A 19509-nucleotide genomic window follows, 5' to 3' on the forward strand; every position below is an offset into this window, starting at 1 on the left:
ATAATTAATTTGATTAATTAACACATTAATTAATCATAATTTAGTGTTTATAAACAAACTTCTATGTAAGAAAAATAATAAATTTATGAAGAAAAAAAAAGTTTTTAACCTCTATTTATAAAGATTTTTTTTATTCAAATTAATTAAAAACATATATGCTATATTTCATATCCTATTAATTGTTATAATATATATTTATAATATAAAGTTTAGAGTAAATTATAAATTAGAGAGTATCACACGTATAAAAAACAATTCAGGTTTAATTAACGCTGGTAAATCAGTTATGTTTTAGAAAAATAATTTGATTTGAGTGACTTTTCTAATTTGTTCTCTATTCCAATTTGTTAATTGTCGGTGAAATGTTCAATTATTAAATCAAAACCTCACTAGCACCCAATTGAGACTCATTCAATACATGTTTTTAATTTATTATAATTTTTTTAAAGCTAAAAAATAGCATGACACCTCAGTTATTTTATTATATATAAAAATTAATTTTTTAAAAATAAATACATATTTTTTTAAATAATATTAGTTAAAATTAAAAAATAATTACTATCAATTATTATTTATTTAATTATATTTTTATTTATATATACTTATATTTTATAACTTAATAATAAATAAAAAGTAAGTTGATTAGATTTATTATAAATATTTATATTAAAATATTAAAATAATTTTTATAATTAATTAAATTGGTTAGATTTGGTATATATATATTAAAAATATAATAAAAAAATGTCTTTACTCTCTTTTACCAAAGTCACTTTATTTTAAAATCTTTAAAATAATATATATTTTTATCATTTAAAAAATAGTAATGAAAATGGATGAAAGTTAATTTAAAACATATAAAAAAGAAAAGAAAAAGTCACAAACATAAAAATAAAAATAAAAATACAAATTTGTGATCAATCATCTAGAAAGGGGATTAGCTACACCTGCTACAATTTGTTTTTATTTATTATTAAATATATATATTTTTTTTAATTTTTATTAAAAATAATTTATTAATATAAAAAAATAAAAAATTGTGAATGGTGAAATTGAAAAAAGAAATGTAACCGGATTACCGGAATACGAAAATCCAGTTCTATTTGAGACATTGAGAAGAAAATCCATTATCAGCCAACCCTAGTTTTTCCAAAAGAGACCTGAGGTTGACCACCCTAGGGCGAAGGGAGGCATAAGAGAAAAGATGGTTTTCTACTTCAAAGCTCGACCTGAGGTTGGAGATTACACGATCTTCATGGGAATTGACAAACATGAGAACGAAGAGCTTATCAAATATGGCTTCGTCGAAGACATTTGGTAACTCTTTCTTTCTTCTTTATCAAATTGTGTTATTTACAAACATAATCATTGATTACCCCGCTTTCAAATTTCTGCCTTTTGCACTTGGGTTCATTTGGATTTCATTTTTTCTAGTTTTCCAGTATGCTTATATACTTGTGATTTGATTTATTGATTGATTTCGTGTTATTTATCTGATGATTATCAATTAAAGGTGACATCTCATAAGAAATCTAACTTATTGGGGTTTGCTTCTCAATTCTTATTGCCTGCATCTTATAGAATATACAGTATTTTGTAGCATGATGGAGGGCATGGTAAAGTTTAGGTTTAGATATGAGAGGCTTAGAATGGATGATAAAAGTGATACGAAATTCACATGGCTTCAAGTTCAATACGTAGTAAAATCTAGAACTTAGCTGAATAACCATGGATATGCTAAGTATATCAATGCATTGTGTTACTTAGATACACTAGAAGAGGTGGTCTATATGCAGTCAAGATCATTTCTATCCAAAATAAACACATTTTCAGAATAATTTTGTGCTCATTGCTCTTTTAGTTGCAGATAATAATTCACGTAGCATACAAGAGCATTCATGAAATGCTATATCCTGCATTATTCTCAGTAGTTCCCTTTACATTGGTTCTTAAGTCTTGGTGTTTGTACATGTGCCTGTTTCATGGGTGTTGAACCTGTTCAGATTTAGTCATGGATATAGCTATCAAACATAGCCGGTTACCTCTTCCTCTCCCGACCCCCACTGCTCCTTTTGCTAGGGATTTGTAGTTATTCTACAGTTTATTTATTTAGGTATATATTGGTATTTTTTTGGACTCTAGTCTCTTTCCAAATGATATGTGTCCTACTTTTTTCGAACACTTTGTCTACTCGTATCAGAAGTTCCCTAAATTGGTTTATTGCTTCTCTGCAACACATTGGAAAGATGGGGGTGTTATATTTGAGTATTAAACCTTTGGTGCATTTCCATGAATTGTAACCTCTGATAGTAAATTTATATTTTTCCCCATTCTATTGAATGGATCCCATGGTTTGATTGAGGATTTGCTTTTCTGTAGCATTTACTATCTAAGTTTAGTATCAGTATAATAGATTGTAAGGGGGCACTTCCATCATCGATTACTAGTGTCATATGGGGAACATATGGAAGAATCTTAAAAGAGGAACTATTAATATTGCAGTTTGAGCAAATGTAATAAAAATAATGTCTTACAAATGTCATCTCAAGCAAAGTCAAGATTGTCATTGGGATATTTTGCTTTCATTTGCAATAAAGAGGCGGGTCACTCTCATTTGAATTTTTGATCTAAGCTTACAATATTTCTGTTCTCATTAGAAGTTTTTTTGTCATATCCTTCCTTTTTCCGTCTTAGTTTCTTTCTGTCTCATAATTTTAGGTTGCTCATGTATTTAACATTTGTCAGTTAGTTTATGATGTGCCTGGACATACATACATATATGAAACACTTGACTCAGATCTATAGCATCCTGAATGTGAGTCCAAGTTATGGTTGTGTTGCAATATGCTCAATAATCATATATTCATTAGGTGTTTACAAGGACAGTGTATATTTAGACTTTTCCTTGATGTTGCAATTTCTTGAGTTTTATGATTTGTTATCTGCAGGTTTCATGTTGATAAAATGTCTTCAGCCCATGTTTATCTCAGAATGCAAAAGGGTCAGACAATGGATAACATATCCGAAACACTGCTGGAAGATTGTGCACAACTTGTTAAAGCTAATTCGATTCAAGGCAAATGCTTCTTAACTTGCTCTTTACTCCTTAAGAATATTCTTGAACTGGTTTTCCTTTAATCATAAGTCAAGAATATTCAATACATATTTTTTTTTGTTACTCATATATTTATTAATGTAAAGTTGACCTTCTTTAAAAGAAAATGAGATATTTTTAAAGAGGGAATGCAACATCTTGCTCTATCAACTTCTCTTTTCCTTGTTTTCTTTGGTCAGTATGCACATAGATTGTATAGTGAATTTCTTATGGTATTCCATTTACATAGAGGTGGAGGAATGGTGCAGAAGGATAAATAGTTAGAATTTTTCTTGGCATGCTTAGCTACCTTTTGTTTTGTTTTCTTTACTTACAATGCTTACTATCTTCGAACTGCCAAGTGATCTTGATCTGAGGTGGAAATTGATCTACAATCCAGATGTTACATTATTTTTTGAGCCAAAATTTGATCAATTGTTCTTACTTTTAGTACATAGACTATTATTCATTTTATATAATATATTTTCAGTTTAGCACAGACCAGTATTGTTTTGTACACTATCTTAATTGACAGGGAACAAGGTGAATAATGTTGACATTGTTTATACACCCTGGCAAAATCTGAAAAAGACAGCGTCCATGGATGTAGGACAAGTTGGCTTTCATAACCCAAAGATGGTCAGTCTAACTTGTTGCTTTTGATACAAATTTATGCATATAACTTGCTGTTTTTAGTTGTAGATTGCTGATCTTGTTGCTAAATTTAGGTTCGCACTGTTCGAGTGGAGAAGCGAATTAATGAGATTGTTAATAGATTGAACAGAACAAAAGTGGAGCGGAAGCCTGACCTGAAAGGTATTAGTATTCTGATTCAACATGTGATTTAGATGGACTGAATATTGAATAAGATATTGCAGCTTAAATTTTAAAAATCTTATGTTAATTAGTTTAAATGGACTTACTTTACATGATATATGTAGATTAAACCCATAAATAAGCTCTCAAAATATTTGTCAAATTTTGAGAGGTAGCTTTTAACATTATTTTTTTTTTCTGTTCAAACTCTCCACCACATATGATCTTGTTGATTGAACCATTTTATTCTTGTCCTTGTTTACTCCTATATATATAATTACTTTTCTGATGTTTCTCACATCAAATGGTCATGACTTTTCAGTACAAATAGCAACCGTGATTATAAGTTAACCACAACTTTATAGATTAAGTGGTGAAAGAAGAATTACCTTTTCAATAAAGGTCTTGCAAATGAAATGAAGTGGCATATAAAATCACCTTATTTAGAGTCACCATTCATTTAACTTCTAATCTGATTTACCTCACATGTACAGTTATACTAAAGGTTAAATGGTTAAAAGTCTTGTGGTACCAACTTTCGTGTAGCTTAAATGGTTAAAGTCTTGAACTCAGAGGCTATGGTTTCATGTTTGATTTTCACTTTAAACACCTTGATGTGAATGAATGAATAAAAAGGTTAATCTATTAAGATTGTCTTTCCCGCCGAAGAAACTAATTCAGAATTTTGAAGGACAAAGAGACTTATCATTTATTTCACTTTAATACAATATATACATTTAAGAAAGGATGTTATCATGTTTTTCATTTATTTCAATTTTGTTTTTTTTGGCTATTCAGGCGAACGTGAAGCAATTATTGCAGAAGAAAGAGCAGTAAGGAAGCAGTTTTTGAGAGAAAAAGTGAGTTCTTCTGCACCATGTTAAAAAAGTTTTGGAGTAGATTTCATGGAACATATGATTTGTATCAAGCATTATTGATGTATGTTTGTCTTGATGGATATATAATACAACAGAAACGACGAGAGGATCTTGATAGACTGGAAAAAGATAAACAAGCTGATTTGAGGAGCTACAAAAATTTGATGGTGGCGGAGAAGATGACATCAAACAAGGATATAGCACAAGCAAACAAGTCCTTGCAGGAGTTGGAGGACGATTTCATGTGAAGAAGATTAATTATCAAAACCGATCAGTGTCATTCAAGGCCAGTGTGAATTATTGTAAGTTCATCTGAAGCCGAAAAACAATCATAAGAATTGCAGTTTCATTTTTCACCTATTGATGCCCTTTGCTGAATTGGCAAATATTTTTGATTGAGGATTGTGAACAATATATGAACGTGGAGTTTTGTTTGCATGTTGCAACTGAAAATTATTTTTTAAGAAATAAACAGATTGAGTTTTTCATTGAAAATCAGTTTGATATTCTTTGAAGGAATGTTTAAAACTATGCATTTTTTTAATGTTTTTTTGTTGAGGCTATATTCAATGATGGCTCCATATGATCATGAAAAATTAGACATTTTTAACCTTATGGTTAAGGTTTTTTTAAAACTTAATTAGAATGCCTATCTCTCCTCTTTCATCTTTTCAAGCTTCTCTGTTCTTTTTATAATTTTTAATATAAAAAATATTTAATTATATATTTATAAAATATTTAAATTTAAAATATTATTTAATTTAATATTATAAAATATTTTATTAAATTATGAACATTATTTTTTTATTTAAATAACAATTCATCATAATTTAAATTAAATCAAAAAAATAAATATATTAAATTTTAAATTTATTTTATGTTTTCTTATTTGGTAGTTTTTAATTTTTTTTTATTAACTAACTTTTTTCTATTTTCTTATTATTCAGTTTTTTAATTATATAAGTAATTGTTTAGTTTTTAATAATTAGTTAAAAAAATATTATAATGTGAAATTATATAATTTAAAAATATATATTTATCATTTTATAAATTTTAAATATATACATATATAGACTTACCCATCTCTATTTTTATATTTAATTGTTGATCCAATATATATATATATATATATATATATATATATATATATATATATATATATATATATATAATTATATATAATTATTAATTTTTTAATTGGAATATGCTAGAGTCGTATTAATTTTTTATTTGGAATATGGAAGCACAACTCTTACTGTGATGACATGTTTTTTTATTTATTAAGAACAACTGTCTTAGTGAGTTATAATGGTTTAGTTTTTAAATAATAAGTAAACTAATTTAATCTTTAAAATATTTTTATAATACAGAATAAGATAATATTTAAAATAAAATTTTATTTAACTTTAAATAATTTTGAGATTTTTTATTATTAAAAAATAGAAAAATATTATAAACTTATTTTTACAGTGGATGTATTATTGATATGCATTATGTTATATCTTGTTTATTTTGACTCGTGGTTCTTATAATTAGGTATGTTTATAGTTAATTTGTTATATATAATGATGCTTAATTTTAATGTGTCGAATTGTCGAGTCGAAATGTGGTTAATTTTGATATATATGTGATTGTAAATTGATATTTGAGTCGGATTCGGATTGTGGATTGTGGATTGACTCGCTCGTAAACTTAAAACGGTTAAAATTAAAATAAAAAATGATATAAGTATGTTTTGAACTTAATCTAACAAAAACAAGTGCAACACTTTAATCAACTAAACAAATAAAACTTTACATTTTAAATTTAACACCAAATTTGATAAATACAAGACATTTTTAACCAAGTTTAACTTCATAATTAACTAATATATAGGAGTAATCGTTAAATTAATTATGAAGATATCTAGAACAAAATTCATGAAATATTTTTAATTTTTTTTATTTGTCTTTATATTCAATTTTTTATTTTAGTTATTTTTTTTCTGAAGAAACAAGTCTATTGAATCTAACTCATTCTCGTTTTTATATATTATATGATTTGGGATATAAGTTATCATTTGAATATTGCATATTCTATTTAAGTAATTGTAACCAATTGTAAATTATTAAATTATATAGAGTTTCAATTTTTTTTTTCTTTAAAATTATTTATTTGTTTATGTATAGTGTATATCAAAAAATAATGAACAATATCATTTGAATATTGCATATTTTATTTTAGCAATTGTAATTGTAACATGTAAATTATTAAATTATATAAAGTTTTAGTTTTTTTTTTAATTAGTTATTTATTATAAGCCTTTTTATTAACTTCAAGATTATTTACTCTTATTTTTTTCTTAGTTCGATACTTAAGATAATGACACATGTATAAAGAGAAAAAAATTAACAAAGGAGAGAGTTGACGTTTTACTTTTGTGTATAGGTGTCACTTCATGAGTGCATTTACATGTAGCATCGAATTAACCCTTATTTTCACTTACGACTATATTCTAATATATTTTGATTAGTTATTAATGTGACGACTTACGACTATATTCTAATATATTTAGAATATATTTTAATTAGTTATTAATGTGGCGGGAGTTGAGTTTAATGATGCATAATTTGATATTTAAAAGTTTAAACACAACCAAAGAGGGTAATAACTTAGAAAATTTCAATTATTAATTTAAAATAAAATAAATATAGTTTAAACCCTAATAACCTTTTTATAATTATGTTCTAGACAAATTTGACAACATTATTTCCTGTCGGGTTTATTTAAAAATACATGAATGAACTCGTTATTGATCACCGCCGCATCTTCAGTTAGGAATACTCGACCTATGGATTGAAGATTCTATTTTTATGATTAGGGTCCACTTGATTGATTTATAATTCCTCTCACATGCTAAATACACAAGGCTTAAGAAGGTTCTTAAAGGTTGTAGGGCTCTGAAGGATCGTTCATCTATTTCTGCTCTAATGAAATTATGAAGCTTTCCCAGGTTGGTATCATCCCATTTGTTTGTTAGTTCTATCATTCCAAAATTATAAACAGTAAATCATCACTGTGAGTTATGAAGCTAAGGACACTTAGCAAATGGCGCATTAGTTAGTGATTCTTTTGACTTATTATGGTTAAGTAATTGGATTTAAAAGAACCATTTAAATTTGGATACTAGTATTCTATGTTCATCTGGAAAAGCTGGAATCATCATAACATTTGACTGGCTATTTGAGATGTTGATTTTCTTGTATTCTATGGTTTAAATTGCAAGTTTTTGCGGCCTTTATCTTCAGCTGAAACAATATTTAAATCATATTATGAAGCTTGGGTTCATAGAATTTGTGTTCATATAGCAGGATCAAAGTGCCACTAATTTGGCCCAACAATTTTCCTTTCTCTAGTTTCTTGGTTAAGATCTGTAACCATTTACCGGTTACATTGGTACAATAAAATTGGTTTAACGAATTGAGTAAAGGTTTTGTTGCATTGTTTTTCTTGGATTAGTTGGATTTTCTTTGCTCATGAATTTTCTAGGAATTAACGTAGCTCGATTTAGGAAAGGGATTGTTGCTACAAAAATAATTTTACTGAATTACTTAACTATCTAGCAATCCAGCTGCAAACCCAATTTGAGCAAAACCACAATATCTGATTTAGCTACATCTATTTTAGAGTAAACTATAACTCAACAAGTTTCTGTGATTCTTTTGCAGTGTGCGAGCATAAGTTAGTTTACGAATTGTTGAAGGAAGCTTCAGAAAAGGAAGGTTTTTTTAGCGTTAGCGTTGGACACATACACGATCTTCATACAAGTTAAGGGGTATTAAGATAATTATCGCATCAGCTGTGCTTTAGAAATGGCCAGAAAGACATAATTCACATGCGTTAGTCATTGATTGAATATGTCACAATGAACACTACTGCAATGCATAAAATCCTTAAGAAGTATGATAAGGTAAACAAATATATAAAAGTTTTCAAATTACTTACCCGTTTCTTTAACACTTTGATAACTGTTGTTCAGGTAATTGGATCGGTTTACAGCAGGAAATGTACGCAGATGATGCAGACCAAACATATTGTGCTTCCTCACATGATTTGGTTGATAGATTAGGAGCATTCATTATTAATTGAAACAAAGAAGTTAACAGAATGTGCTTAAATTTCTTTGGTCCTTTCTCGTGTGATAATGATGAGTCTCTAATTTCTATGATTCTACCTGATTCTGTCAAGTTGGATTACAATCTCTCTTGTCCCATCCGTTAGGTAAGCATATCAACCAATTATTTTTCTCTCATCTCCTTTTTTAACTATATAACTGATAGTTGCATGATGTGGATATAATCAGGAATTTCTATTCAATCCACATGCTTTGAGTTTTGGGCATCTTTTCTGCAAATTATGTGTTTGTTCGTCAACATCAGTTATGATCTTTGAAGGTCTTGACTTTGCAACTCCTCAGTCTAAGAGTTCGGTTTGTCCAAAAGCCAGAGTATTTGCTAAGTCAATAGAAATGGTGGAGTTGGAGATACTCTTCAAGAAGAGGTGAGAGACTTTGAGCTTGTTTGATGTAGGTTTATCTGAATAGAAAAGCAGACACTTAAATTACAAGTCATTATAGATCAAAAGATGATTTATTATAGGACTAATTGATTTATATGTTCACCAAAACAGATTTATCTTGTTCACCAAAACTCACTCTGTTTTTTCGTAACTTTTCAGATTTCGGAAGGATTAACAACTATATAAATGAGATATCCTTCCGAGCTTCCAAGGCACATCCGTTGATGACCTATTCCGCACATTACAGTTCCAGACAACATATAGTTTATTGAAGCTTTGATTTTTATTTGAAAGGTGATAAGATGGTAATTGAAAGTAAGACAATGAAAATGATCATAAACAAATATCTGCTTGTTCTTATGGATCATACTGTCCCAATTGCAAACATGTTTGAATTCTCCAACTCCATGATTTTGGTAAAAAGATTGAGAATATAAAGAAACAAGATGGAACCGATTTTATGGTAATTGAGTACTCGTCAGCTGAAAACTACTGTCAACGGGATCAAAAGACAATCCATTGTTTATAACAAGACCTTCATCTGTTGGGTTTTGTAATAATCCCCTTACTTGTAGGGTTGTAGATGCAAAATTTTGGATCCTTCTTACAAGTTCGAATTCCTTCGAATATGGCTACTACATGCGTATTGATGAAGCTTCGACAACAAAGAAGTCAATTGTTTAAAGACACTATAGAAACATTTTCGGGATTGAGGTTTAGAAAGCATTTGAAAACGGTCTGTTGCTTGCATTTGAAGGCATTCAATTCAATAGGAATATGAACGATCGTTTTTTCAGAAAATCAGAAATCTGTTTGTGTTATTGGAAGAACAGTCTGGAGTTACCTGTCCACTTTGAAACATAACCAACCACCTACGAATGGAAACAGAGAAATGGCTATTTATCATCTTTTAAGCACGCACTTGTTTAATGCTAAAGGTATAATAATAGAAATCTCACATTTACAAACTTAAACATGATATATACATGAAGAGGGAATTGAAATTGTTCGTGTTATTCTTTTTTATATGATTTCCCTTCTCTTTCAAGATATCCTATTGACCGGGTTTGATATTTTTAATATTAGGATCTACATGGGATTGATTGATGACTACTTAAGGTTGAAGAATCAAGGATCAGGGAGGAGGACGCAATATTAAGTTTTGGGAGGTGTTTATGCACCTCAATGATGAGAAGGAGGGAGATTTTCCTTAGAATTCCTCTCAAGTTGAATACAACAAGCTTAAGAAAGTTCTCAATGGTTGTGTAGAGCCATGAAGAGTCGTTGCTCTAATTTTATTGATAAAGCTGAAGAGGGAAAATTTTCATCTCAAGTTTGTAGATGTGATGCTTGCTCAGGTCGGTATCATCCCATATATTTGATTTATTTGCTAGCTCTATTGTACCAAGATTATATGCAACTGGTTTGTCTATTTTGATTACAATGTAAACCTTATCTACGAGTTATGAAGATAAAAAACCTTTAGAAAATGGAGCATTAGTTTAGATATTAATTAAATGATCCATTTTAAAGGTGGTTTGTAGCATCTAAGTTTATCTGGAAAAGCTGAAATCATTGTGACATTTGACTTGTATGTTGTTGATTTTCTTACATCCTTGGATTTAATCTACAGGGGTCTTTATCTCTAGCTGACACAATATATAAACAATATTATAAAGCTTGAGTAGAAAATAATTTATGCTCATGTAGAAAAAGATCAAAGTTCCACTAATTTGGTCTAATGATACAACAATTTTCTAGCTCCTTGGTTAAGGATTATAACCTTTTTCGAGTTACATTGGTATTTTTCTTTGGTGTATACTCATGGTGTAAACAACCAAGTCGCAACTGTGCGTTTCATCTCTCTTTTTACTTTTATATCTTCAGTTGTATTATATGCTGTGACTATCAGGTTCTAAAACATTAACTTTTGTATTTCAACTTCGAAGCATATCCCAAACTTTAAAAGTGTTAAATCTTCCATTACACTCAACAGTCCAATTCCAATTAACATTACTTGGGTCACCTTTGGAAAGGGATATTATGGGTAATAAAATATCCTTAGCACCTTGAGAAGAGTTCAAATATAGACAATATTTGCATTTTTTAAATCTATCATCCAAGCTTTCTAGAAATAGGCTTAGATTAAGAATAAGAGAACCATTCTCCTTCTAAGGATCTTTCCAGAAAGAGGGTATATTAACCATTTCTAACATTAAACTTCACCAAATTTCAACTTTTTATTTTGTTCAACGTAAGTATCTTTTCGTAGAGACCAAGCAACATTTCTTTTTCAAAATTTGAAATTTTGGAATTAACAAAAATTGAGTGAACTCATTTAAACGATGAAGAATCTTGTTTTTGTAGATAAAGTCCACACATATTTTGAATGATTCTATTTCATATTTCACAAGATCTAATTTCCAAACCACCCTCATCCTTAGGCCTACATATATGCTCTCATTTAACATTATTTCTACATTTCTCATTTTCCCCCCAATAAAGTTTCTTATGATTTGATGGTTAACTTTCTTTGGAAGAAAAAGGTGTTATTCTTGTAGCCAATTTAAGCTTTACTTGCATTGAGTTAAAAATCTTGATGATCAACAAAAAGTTATGAATAATACATAGTATAGTTGTAGCCAATTTAAGTTACTTGGATAGGGATAAAATTCTAGATGACCAGCAAAATATTTTGAATACAGCATAGTGTAGTTTTTAACTTTTTCAGTTAAAGTGTGACAACTAGAATTTTAGAGTTTTCTAGAAGGGAGAGAGATTTCAAGATAATTGATTGGCAGATTATCATCTTTTATATTAATAATTAAACTCAGATTAGCTGTTGAAACCCCAACAAAGTAAACACATTTTTCTTCATTCTTTTCCACAGTAGTTATAGTTGCAAAAAGATCAAGAGTCTTTAATAGTTCTAAAGGAGTGAGCATCAACTCTTACAAGTATAAATAGATCATTAGAATATAAGTAAATATATCCATAATACATAAAATATTTGGGGAAATGGAATCACCTTCTCTAATTCCTTATTTACCTTTAAAGAAACCTCATTGAATTCCATAAATTTTGACAATATATTGAGAAATCTATGTAATAAACTTTGAAGTGAAGTTTGATAAGTAAAGAAAAAACAGAGGCCTCCCAAAAGAAGGTGATGCCTTACTTATGCCAATCTTAATGGCTGCCCTAGGTGATTATGTTTTCTTATCAAACGATGAGGAGGTTTGAGGTCCTAGGAAAATATGAGATGCATCGTTTCAAATTAACTAAAAAATTAGGATTAAAATGTGGATTGAGAGTGAAAATCGAAAGGACTAAGCCTAAGATGAGAAAACATAGAGAACTAGACGATAAAAATCAAAACTTTAATTGCTTTCATTCAAAATAATCAATTTCAATTTAAATTATTGAATTTTGCATACCTACTGCAAGAGTTTTATTCTATTTATATGTTTGATCTAATGCTAATTACGATTATACCATTATTACTTTTAGTATTATATCATTGGCCTCATTTGGAAATTGATTTTTATTAAAAAAAAATATTGGTTGATCTATCTCTCTCAAAATTAACCACAATTGTAGTTTCAATCAATACATCTTTTCCTAAACAAAATGTGACCTAGTTATATTACTACTAGATGAATGATGACTTGATTGAGTTTATATAGAAATTGGTATTTTTGTTCCCAAATCTCACTCGCAATCACGATAACATTGAAAAATTGTCAAAAGTTAAAATTGGAAATAATTTTCATTTTGTTTAGTATAAGATTGTTTTTACATCATGATCCAAATTAGTGTGATTTTTGGTTTTATGTGGTATACAAATTATTTTTTGGAACATGATTGAGACTATATTTTGGCTTCTTATGTTATACATATTATTTTCTGAAATATGACTGATATTAGAGTGTAATTTTTGGTTTATGTGGTATACAAATTATTTTTTAGATCATAATCTAGATTACTTTTTAGATCACTTAGATTTTTTACAATCATAGCAAATGTATTTTTTCCGAATCAACGTTCAAATAAAAAAATGTGATAACAAATATGTTCATATGATCCCATTTAAAAAAAAAATACTTATTCATTTTGTTAACAGAAATGTAGTTGGATTTTAGGTTGCCATTACCAAAACATTTCATTAAAACCATATTTATGTTGGTTACTATTGCATTTTGAACTCTCGTGAAGGTGGAAGAACTTCAGTATTAACATGTTTATCATAAATAATAAGCTAGGTAAAACAACTACAGCAATTACAGTATAATGTGTAATTATATCTAATAATAAATATATGTATCCATTTGTCAATTCTAAATGATAAAGATTCATTTAATGTGTGTTGTTGGAAAGCGAGGATTGTTGCAATCCTGGTTCAACCACCAAAAATATTCTCTTTATGCCCCGCAATATACGGAAAAAAGTTAATAGAAACGTGAGACCCGTGTGATCGTATACCAAATGATTTTCTATATAAACCTTGGAGCGCAGCAGGTTGTCGAAACCAAATTAGGAATTAAGTACCATTTTCTCAATTTGCAAGGTGAGCTCACAAGCCATAGTCATCCCGCGAGGTACTAGTGTTCTAATTCTCTTTAGTCATTTGGAGTTTTATTGTGCCATTTCCCATTAAAACCTCTTATTGTTTTTTTATGACATTTTTTTAAGCTTCTCTTTAGATAGATCCTTCTGCTGCTGAAGCTACTATGATGAATTTTTAGCCCCTTTAGGGAATTTGGTCAATTCTTATGTCTTTTTCATTTGAGATGTTGTATTCTTTTTGATTGCAAGGTGAGCTCACAAGCCATAGTCATCCCGCGAGGTACTAGTGTTCCAATTCTCTTTAGCCATTTGGAATTTTATTGTGCCATTTCCTATTAAAACCTCTTTATTGTTTTTTATGACATTGTTTTAAGCTTCTCTTTAGATAGATCCTTCTGCTGCTGAAGCTACTGTGATGAATTTTTTGTCCCTTTAGGGAATTTGTCATTTCTTATGTCTTTTTTCATTTGAGATGCTGTATTCTTTTTGATTGCTCTAATAACCTTAATGACGTTGTTACATTGTCATAGCTTTTGTATTTTGAGTTCTTACTCACTCAAAAGTTTAATTATATGAAGCAAAATCTAATTGTATTCTCATGGTCTATAGTTATGATTTTCTGTCTTACAGGAAAAAGTCTTACAAAGTTATTATATCAGTTACTCAATGGAAAGAAAAATGAATATAAATCGACTGAGTGATGATACATTGGAGGAAATTTTCTCTCGGTTGTCAGTGAAAGATATTTGCTTCAGCAAGTGCGTGTCTAAAAAATGGCAAATAATCATGTCTGAATTTTCTTTCATAAGTCGTTATGCTTCAAAGTCGACGGGTATTTCTGGACTGTTTTTCCAGCACCACGAAGAACTTTCTGATTTCTTGAGAAAATCGATCGTTCATATTCCCGTTGAAATGGAATGCCTTCAAGTGCAGGAGAATGTTCTGAACTTTCTTCCCGAAAGAGTTTCAGTGGTGTCTTCAAACAATGGACTACTTTGTTGTCGGAGCTTCCTTAATACACATATAAGTAGCATACCAGGTGGAGTTGCCGAAGGATTTCGATGGGGTAAAAGTGATCCAAAACTTTACGTATGTAACCCAACAAGTAAAGAATTTATTACGATAAACCCCCCTGAAGAAGACTTTGGTGTAAGCATTGGATTAAGTTTTGATACCAATGATCGCAGTTTTCAGCTTGTAAACATCAATTGTCATCAGAATTCGAGTTCGTCTGGTTTGTTTACTTTCTCAATCTTTTCATCAGACACATGGAGCTGGAGAACAATCTCAAAAAAGGTTTGTAATTGGAACAGTACAGTCCATAGGAACAAGCAAGTATTTGTTAGCGGTCGGTTCCATTGGCTTACCTTGAATCACCATCTTATCACCTTTCAAATAAAAAACGAAGAATCTGGAATCATTAAGCTCCCTGGACCTGAAATGAATGGAGAAGGTTATCGAGGGATGTGCCTTGGAAGCTCAAAAGGATTTCTCAACTATATGGTTGTTCATCCTTCAGAAATCAGAATTTGGGCTCTTAGAAGTTATGAAAAACCAGAGTGGGGTTTGGCGAAGAGAATAAATTTGATTGAATTTTGTGGACTTTATTTGAGTCAATTCAGTCCTCAATTATTACCATTTTTGCAAGAACAATTGGAGAATGACGAGACAGAGGCTAATACTTCGGTTGTACCACTAGCTTTCAATGAGGATGTTATTTTTATGGATATACATTGGTCTTTGTTCTCTTTTAACCTTAAGACCAGTGCCTTGAAGAAACATTGTTGCACGTACATGATGCCGTGTGATGTTTTTCTTTCTCCGACGGTACTTCCTTACTCGGTAAACTTGGCTGCTCTGAATGCTTTTAAAGGAATGGGTGCAGGTGCGAGTACTAGTACAAGTATAAGAGATCGCACCCGTCAAATCTTCTTTTGATATATAAGGATGACTAAGTTGAGTTGTTAGCACCATCTTGTTCCGTATGTTATGAATATTTTTATTGTTTTGAGACATTGTTAAGTTTACAGAATTTCCGATTGTTAGTAGTTCAAGACAGGGTACTCCTTTTTCTTTTGTTATTGTTGTTCTATGTGGTTGGATTTTACAATGAATCAGCAATAAGTAACCAGTTGTTATTATTAATCATTGTTGTTGTTATGGTAATGATTTCATAATTTACTATAAATCAGTAATCATTTAAAGTTTTTTGAATTTGATTATCTAATGGTTTTCTCTTAGATCATCTTCAACCCACTTGCAAACTCAACTCCATTATAGGTTTTAACTTTTCAACCCATCTATAAATTCAACTGCATTTTGAGTTTTTCTGCAAAATATCTCTCATCCAAACTCAAATATACAGGGACACTGTTTACATACTCAAAAAGTTTTCAAAACTTTCATTTCAATCATTTTAGTTTGTTTTTAATTAATTTATATTTTAATTTGTTTACATATTTTATTTATATAATTTATTTATATATTTAATTCATGATAATTTTAATTTGTTTATATGATTAACTTATTTTTAAATTTGTTTATATTTATATTAATTGATCATTTGTGGGAGGAATACACCAATTTCGAGAATTGATAAATGTCTATTTTATTTTTGGAAAGTATGTTTTAATAAAGTTTGTTTTGTTGTATTTTTTTTGTTTGTGAAATGTAATTTGTGTTTATTTAATAATGATTAATTTATTTTATGCAGTTGTATAAATAATTGATTTATAATTAATTTTATCAAAATTTTCTTTAATTGAATGAGAATTTAAAAGTAATTAATAAGTTGTTGTAAAGTTATGGGTTCAATTTGTAATTTTAGATAAATATATAGATAATATTGAAAAAAATAAAAATTATTATAAAAAGGAATATTCTGAGAATATTCTTTTGAGTTTGAAGGTTTTGGGTTGGAGATGAATTACTGTTTTGATGAGATGTTTACTTCATTTTAGGTTTGAAAATAGTTATTTGAGTTGGAGATGACCTTAATTTATTTTTGTAACCGCTTGATACGTTATGATTCCTCGTTCTAAAAAATTTTACAAATTTTTTATCTTCCAATATTGGTTTTAAGATATGACTTGTGATTTATAATGTTGTGTTATTTATTTGAACAATAATGTCAAATGAGAAGGTTATACGACTTAGACTCACATAAGTGATTATGTTTTATTTTTGAGAAAAATGTTGAATTCTTTTATTTTAAAAATAAAAATCCAAATTATTAAATGATTAAATTACTTAATTGTGATAAAATTCCAACTTAAATTGAATCCTAAGATGAAAATTTAATGACTAATAATACACATTAAAAATTAGAAAATAAATTATAAAATGATGTGTCATCTTATAAGTGAAAAATAAGTCAATAAAATTAATCCTATTAAAATAAAAGTTGGACAAATGTTAAAAAATATTTAAAATAATATATATAAATAAAAAAATAAAAAATAAAAAAATTGTTGTAATTGATATTTTCCTTTAATTTTAAAATTAATATATATATATATATATTAATTTTAAAATATTTAAACTAAATAAAATAATTAAAAATACATTTAACTAAACTTTTATAAATTTTAAAGTTATTGAGTAATATATATATTTAACTAAACTTTTATAAATTTTAAAGTTATTGAGTAATATATATATATATTACTTAATAACTTTAAAATTTATAAAAGTTTAGTTAAATGTATTTTTAATTATTTTATTTAGTTTAAATATTTTTTAAAATTTTATTTTGTTACTTTTTACTTTTTAAATTAATTTTGTTAAACTTTTTTATTTTATTTTATTTTAGTCTTTTTAATCAATAATATTCTTTTACAAAGAATATAATATTTACTTTTTTAAACAATAACATTAAATCTTATTTTTATTTAATAATAATATAATATTTTATATAACAAATATTTATCTATAATAATATTATAAATTAAAATAATAAATATTTATCAACTATTTAAAACAATAATATTAAATCTTATTTTTATTTTTAATTATTTTATTTAGTTTAAATATTTTTTTTACTTTATATATATATATATATATATATTACTTATTTATTAGATATTAATGTATATATTATATTATTAATCATTTTAAAATATTAATAATTATATAAAAAATATATTGTATTAAATATATTATTATTTTTATATATTTAAATATTCTAAATATTTATTAAATAATTAATTTAAAATCTCATTTTATATATTAAATTTTATTGTAAAATATCTTATAGTTTTATAAAAATAATATTTAATAATGGTTACATAATTTTTTTTTTAAAATAAAGTATGATATAAAGTAAATTAAAAAATGAATTCATGATATTTTAACATATTTTATATAGTGAATAAAAATATATATTTTTTAATATATAATGTTTTCTTTTGATAAAAAATATTGAATTAACTTTTTTTTAAATAATAATTAAAATCAAAAGCTAAAAAATAAAACAATAAAAACATTTTTAAATAACAATGTTAATTTTTAAAAATATTAAAAAATATTTTAAATTTATTAATAATAAATGTAGCAAAATCAAATATAATATACTTTGAAGAAAAATATAATAATCAATAAAATTTTAAGGGCAAATATTAATTATCCTAAAAATATTGTTTTTTTTCATCTCATTTTATTTCTCATCATTGTTTTTTTATAAATTGATATATTATATTGCTACTGATACAAATTTATGCATATTTTAGGTAAGTTCCCAAAATATCGAATTATTGGTCATCGGAACCTGAAATTGTAGTGATATATATTCTGGAATGAAAAAAATATTCTTTAAGATTAAATGTTGTATGAAAATAATTAAATATTAGTATAAATATTAGAATATTTTCGTTTACACATGTTAATATATAAATAAAAAAAAAAATAAACTTATAATATAATTTAATTATGAATAAACTAATAATCTAATTTTATATCTATATTTATAGATTGATGCACCCTCCCCTCTACAAGAAGCTAAGATAAAGTAATTTTCAATCTTCATTCATTTATAAATAAACTTTTATATTTTTTCTTTCATAAATATTATTTATGTATAATATATATTTTTCATAAAATAATTATATATTATTTTTTATTATTAATTTATATATATATAAATTAATAATAAAAGATAATATATATATATATTATATTTTACCATTGATTATATATATATATATATATATATATATATATATATATATATATATATATATATATAATCAATGGTAAAATATAATATATATATATTATTTTTTATTATTAATTTATATATATATATATATAAAATAAAAAATTTATATCTATTACCCTTATTTAAAAAATCTTTAACCTTATTTATTTATATATATAAAAATATTCTCTTCACTAACTATATGAAGCCAAAAGAATAAATAATTTCTCTTTACTATTTTTATTAATTAATTTTATATAAATCACATATATATAACTATTAATTTAAAATGTCATTGTATATATTAAAATTTTATTATAAAATATTTTTTAATTTTTTTTGTAATACATAAAAAATTATTTTGATCCCGTAGCTTAGCACTTAGCACGTGTCGGATGACGCGT

General features: G+C 26.9%; 2 protein-coding genes across 2 annotated transcripts; both read left to right on the forward strand.

Moving 5' to 3' along the window:
* The first annotated feature begins 1124 nt into the window (after positions 1 to 1124).
* LOC124915557 (coiled-coil domain-containing protein 25-like) lies at positions 1125 to 5224 on the forward strand. Its single transcript, XM_047456302.1, has 6 exons — positions 1125 to 1317; positions 2949 to 3076; positions 3630 to 3733; positions 3823 to 3910; positions 4709 to 4770; positions 4884 to 5224. Exons 1-6 carry the CDS (start codon positions 1205 to 1207, stop codon positions 5034 to 5036), a joined length of 648 nt encoding a protein of 215 aa, XP_047312258.1. The 5' UTR covers positions 1125 to 1204; the 3' UTR covers positions 5037 to 5224.
* Positions 5225 to 7642: 2418 nt separating this feature from the next.
* Positions 7643 to 16059, forward strand: LOC124915432 (F-box protein At5g49610-like). Its single transcript, XM_047456145.1, has 6 exons — positions 7643 to 7780; positions 8496 to 9048; positions 9131 to 9327; positions 9505 to 10283; positions 10432 to 10703; positions 14542 to 16059. Exons 5-6 carry the CDS (start codon positions 10692 to 10694, stop codon positions 15847 to 15849), a joined length of 1320 nt encoding a protein of 439 aa, XP_047312101.1. The 5' UTR covers positions 7643 to 7780; positions 8496 to 9048; positions 9131 to 9327; positions 9505 to 10283; positions 10432 to 10691; the 3' UTR covers positions 15850 to 16059.
* Positions 16060 to 19509: the final 3450 nt, after the last annotated feature.

Source organism: Impatiens glandulifera, chromosome 9 (genome assembly GCF_907164915.1).
Source record: "Impatiens glandulifera chromosome 9, dImpGla2.1, whole genome shotgun sequence".
Lineage (NCBI taxonomy): Eukaryota > Viridiplantae > Streptophyta > Magnoliopsida > Ericales > Balsaminaceae > Impatiens > Impatiens glandulifera.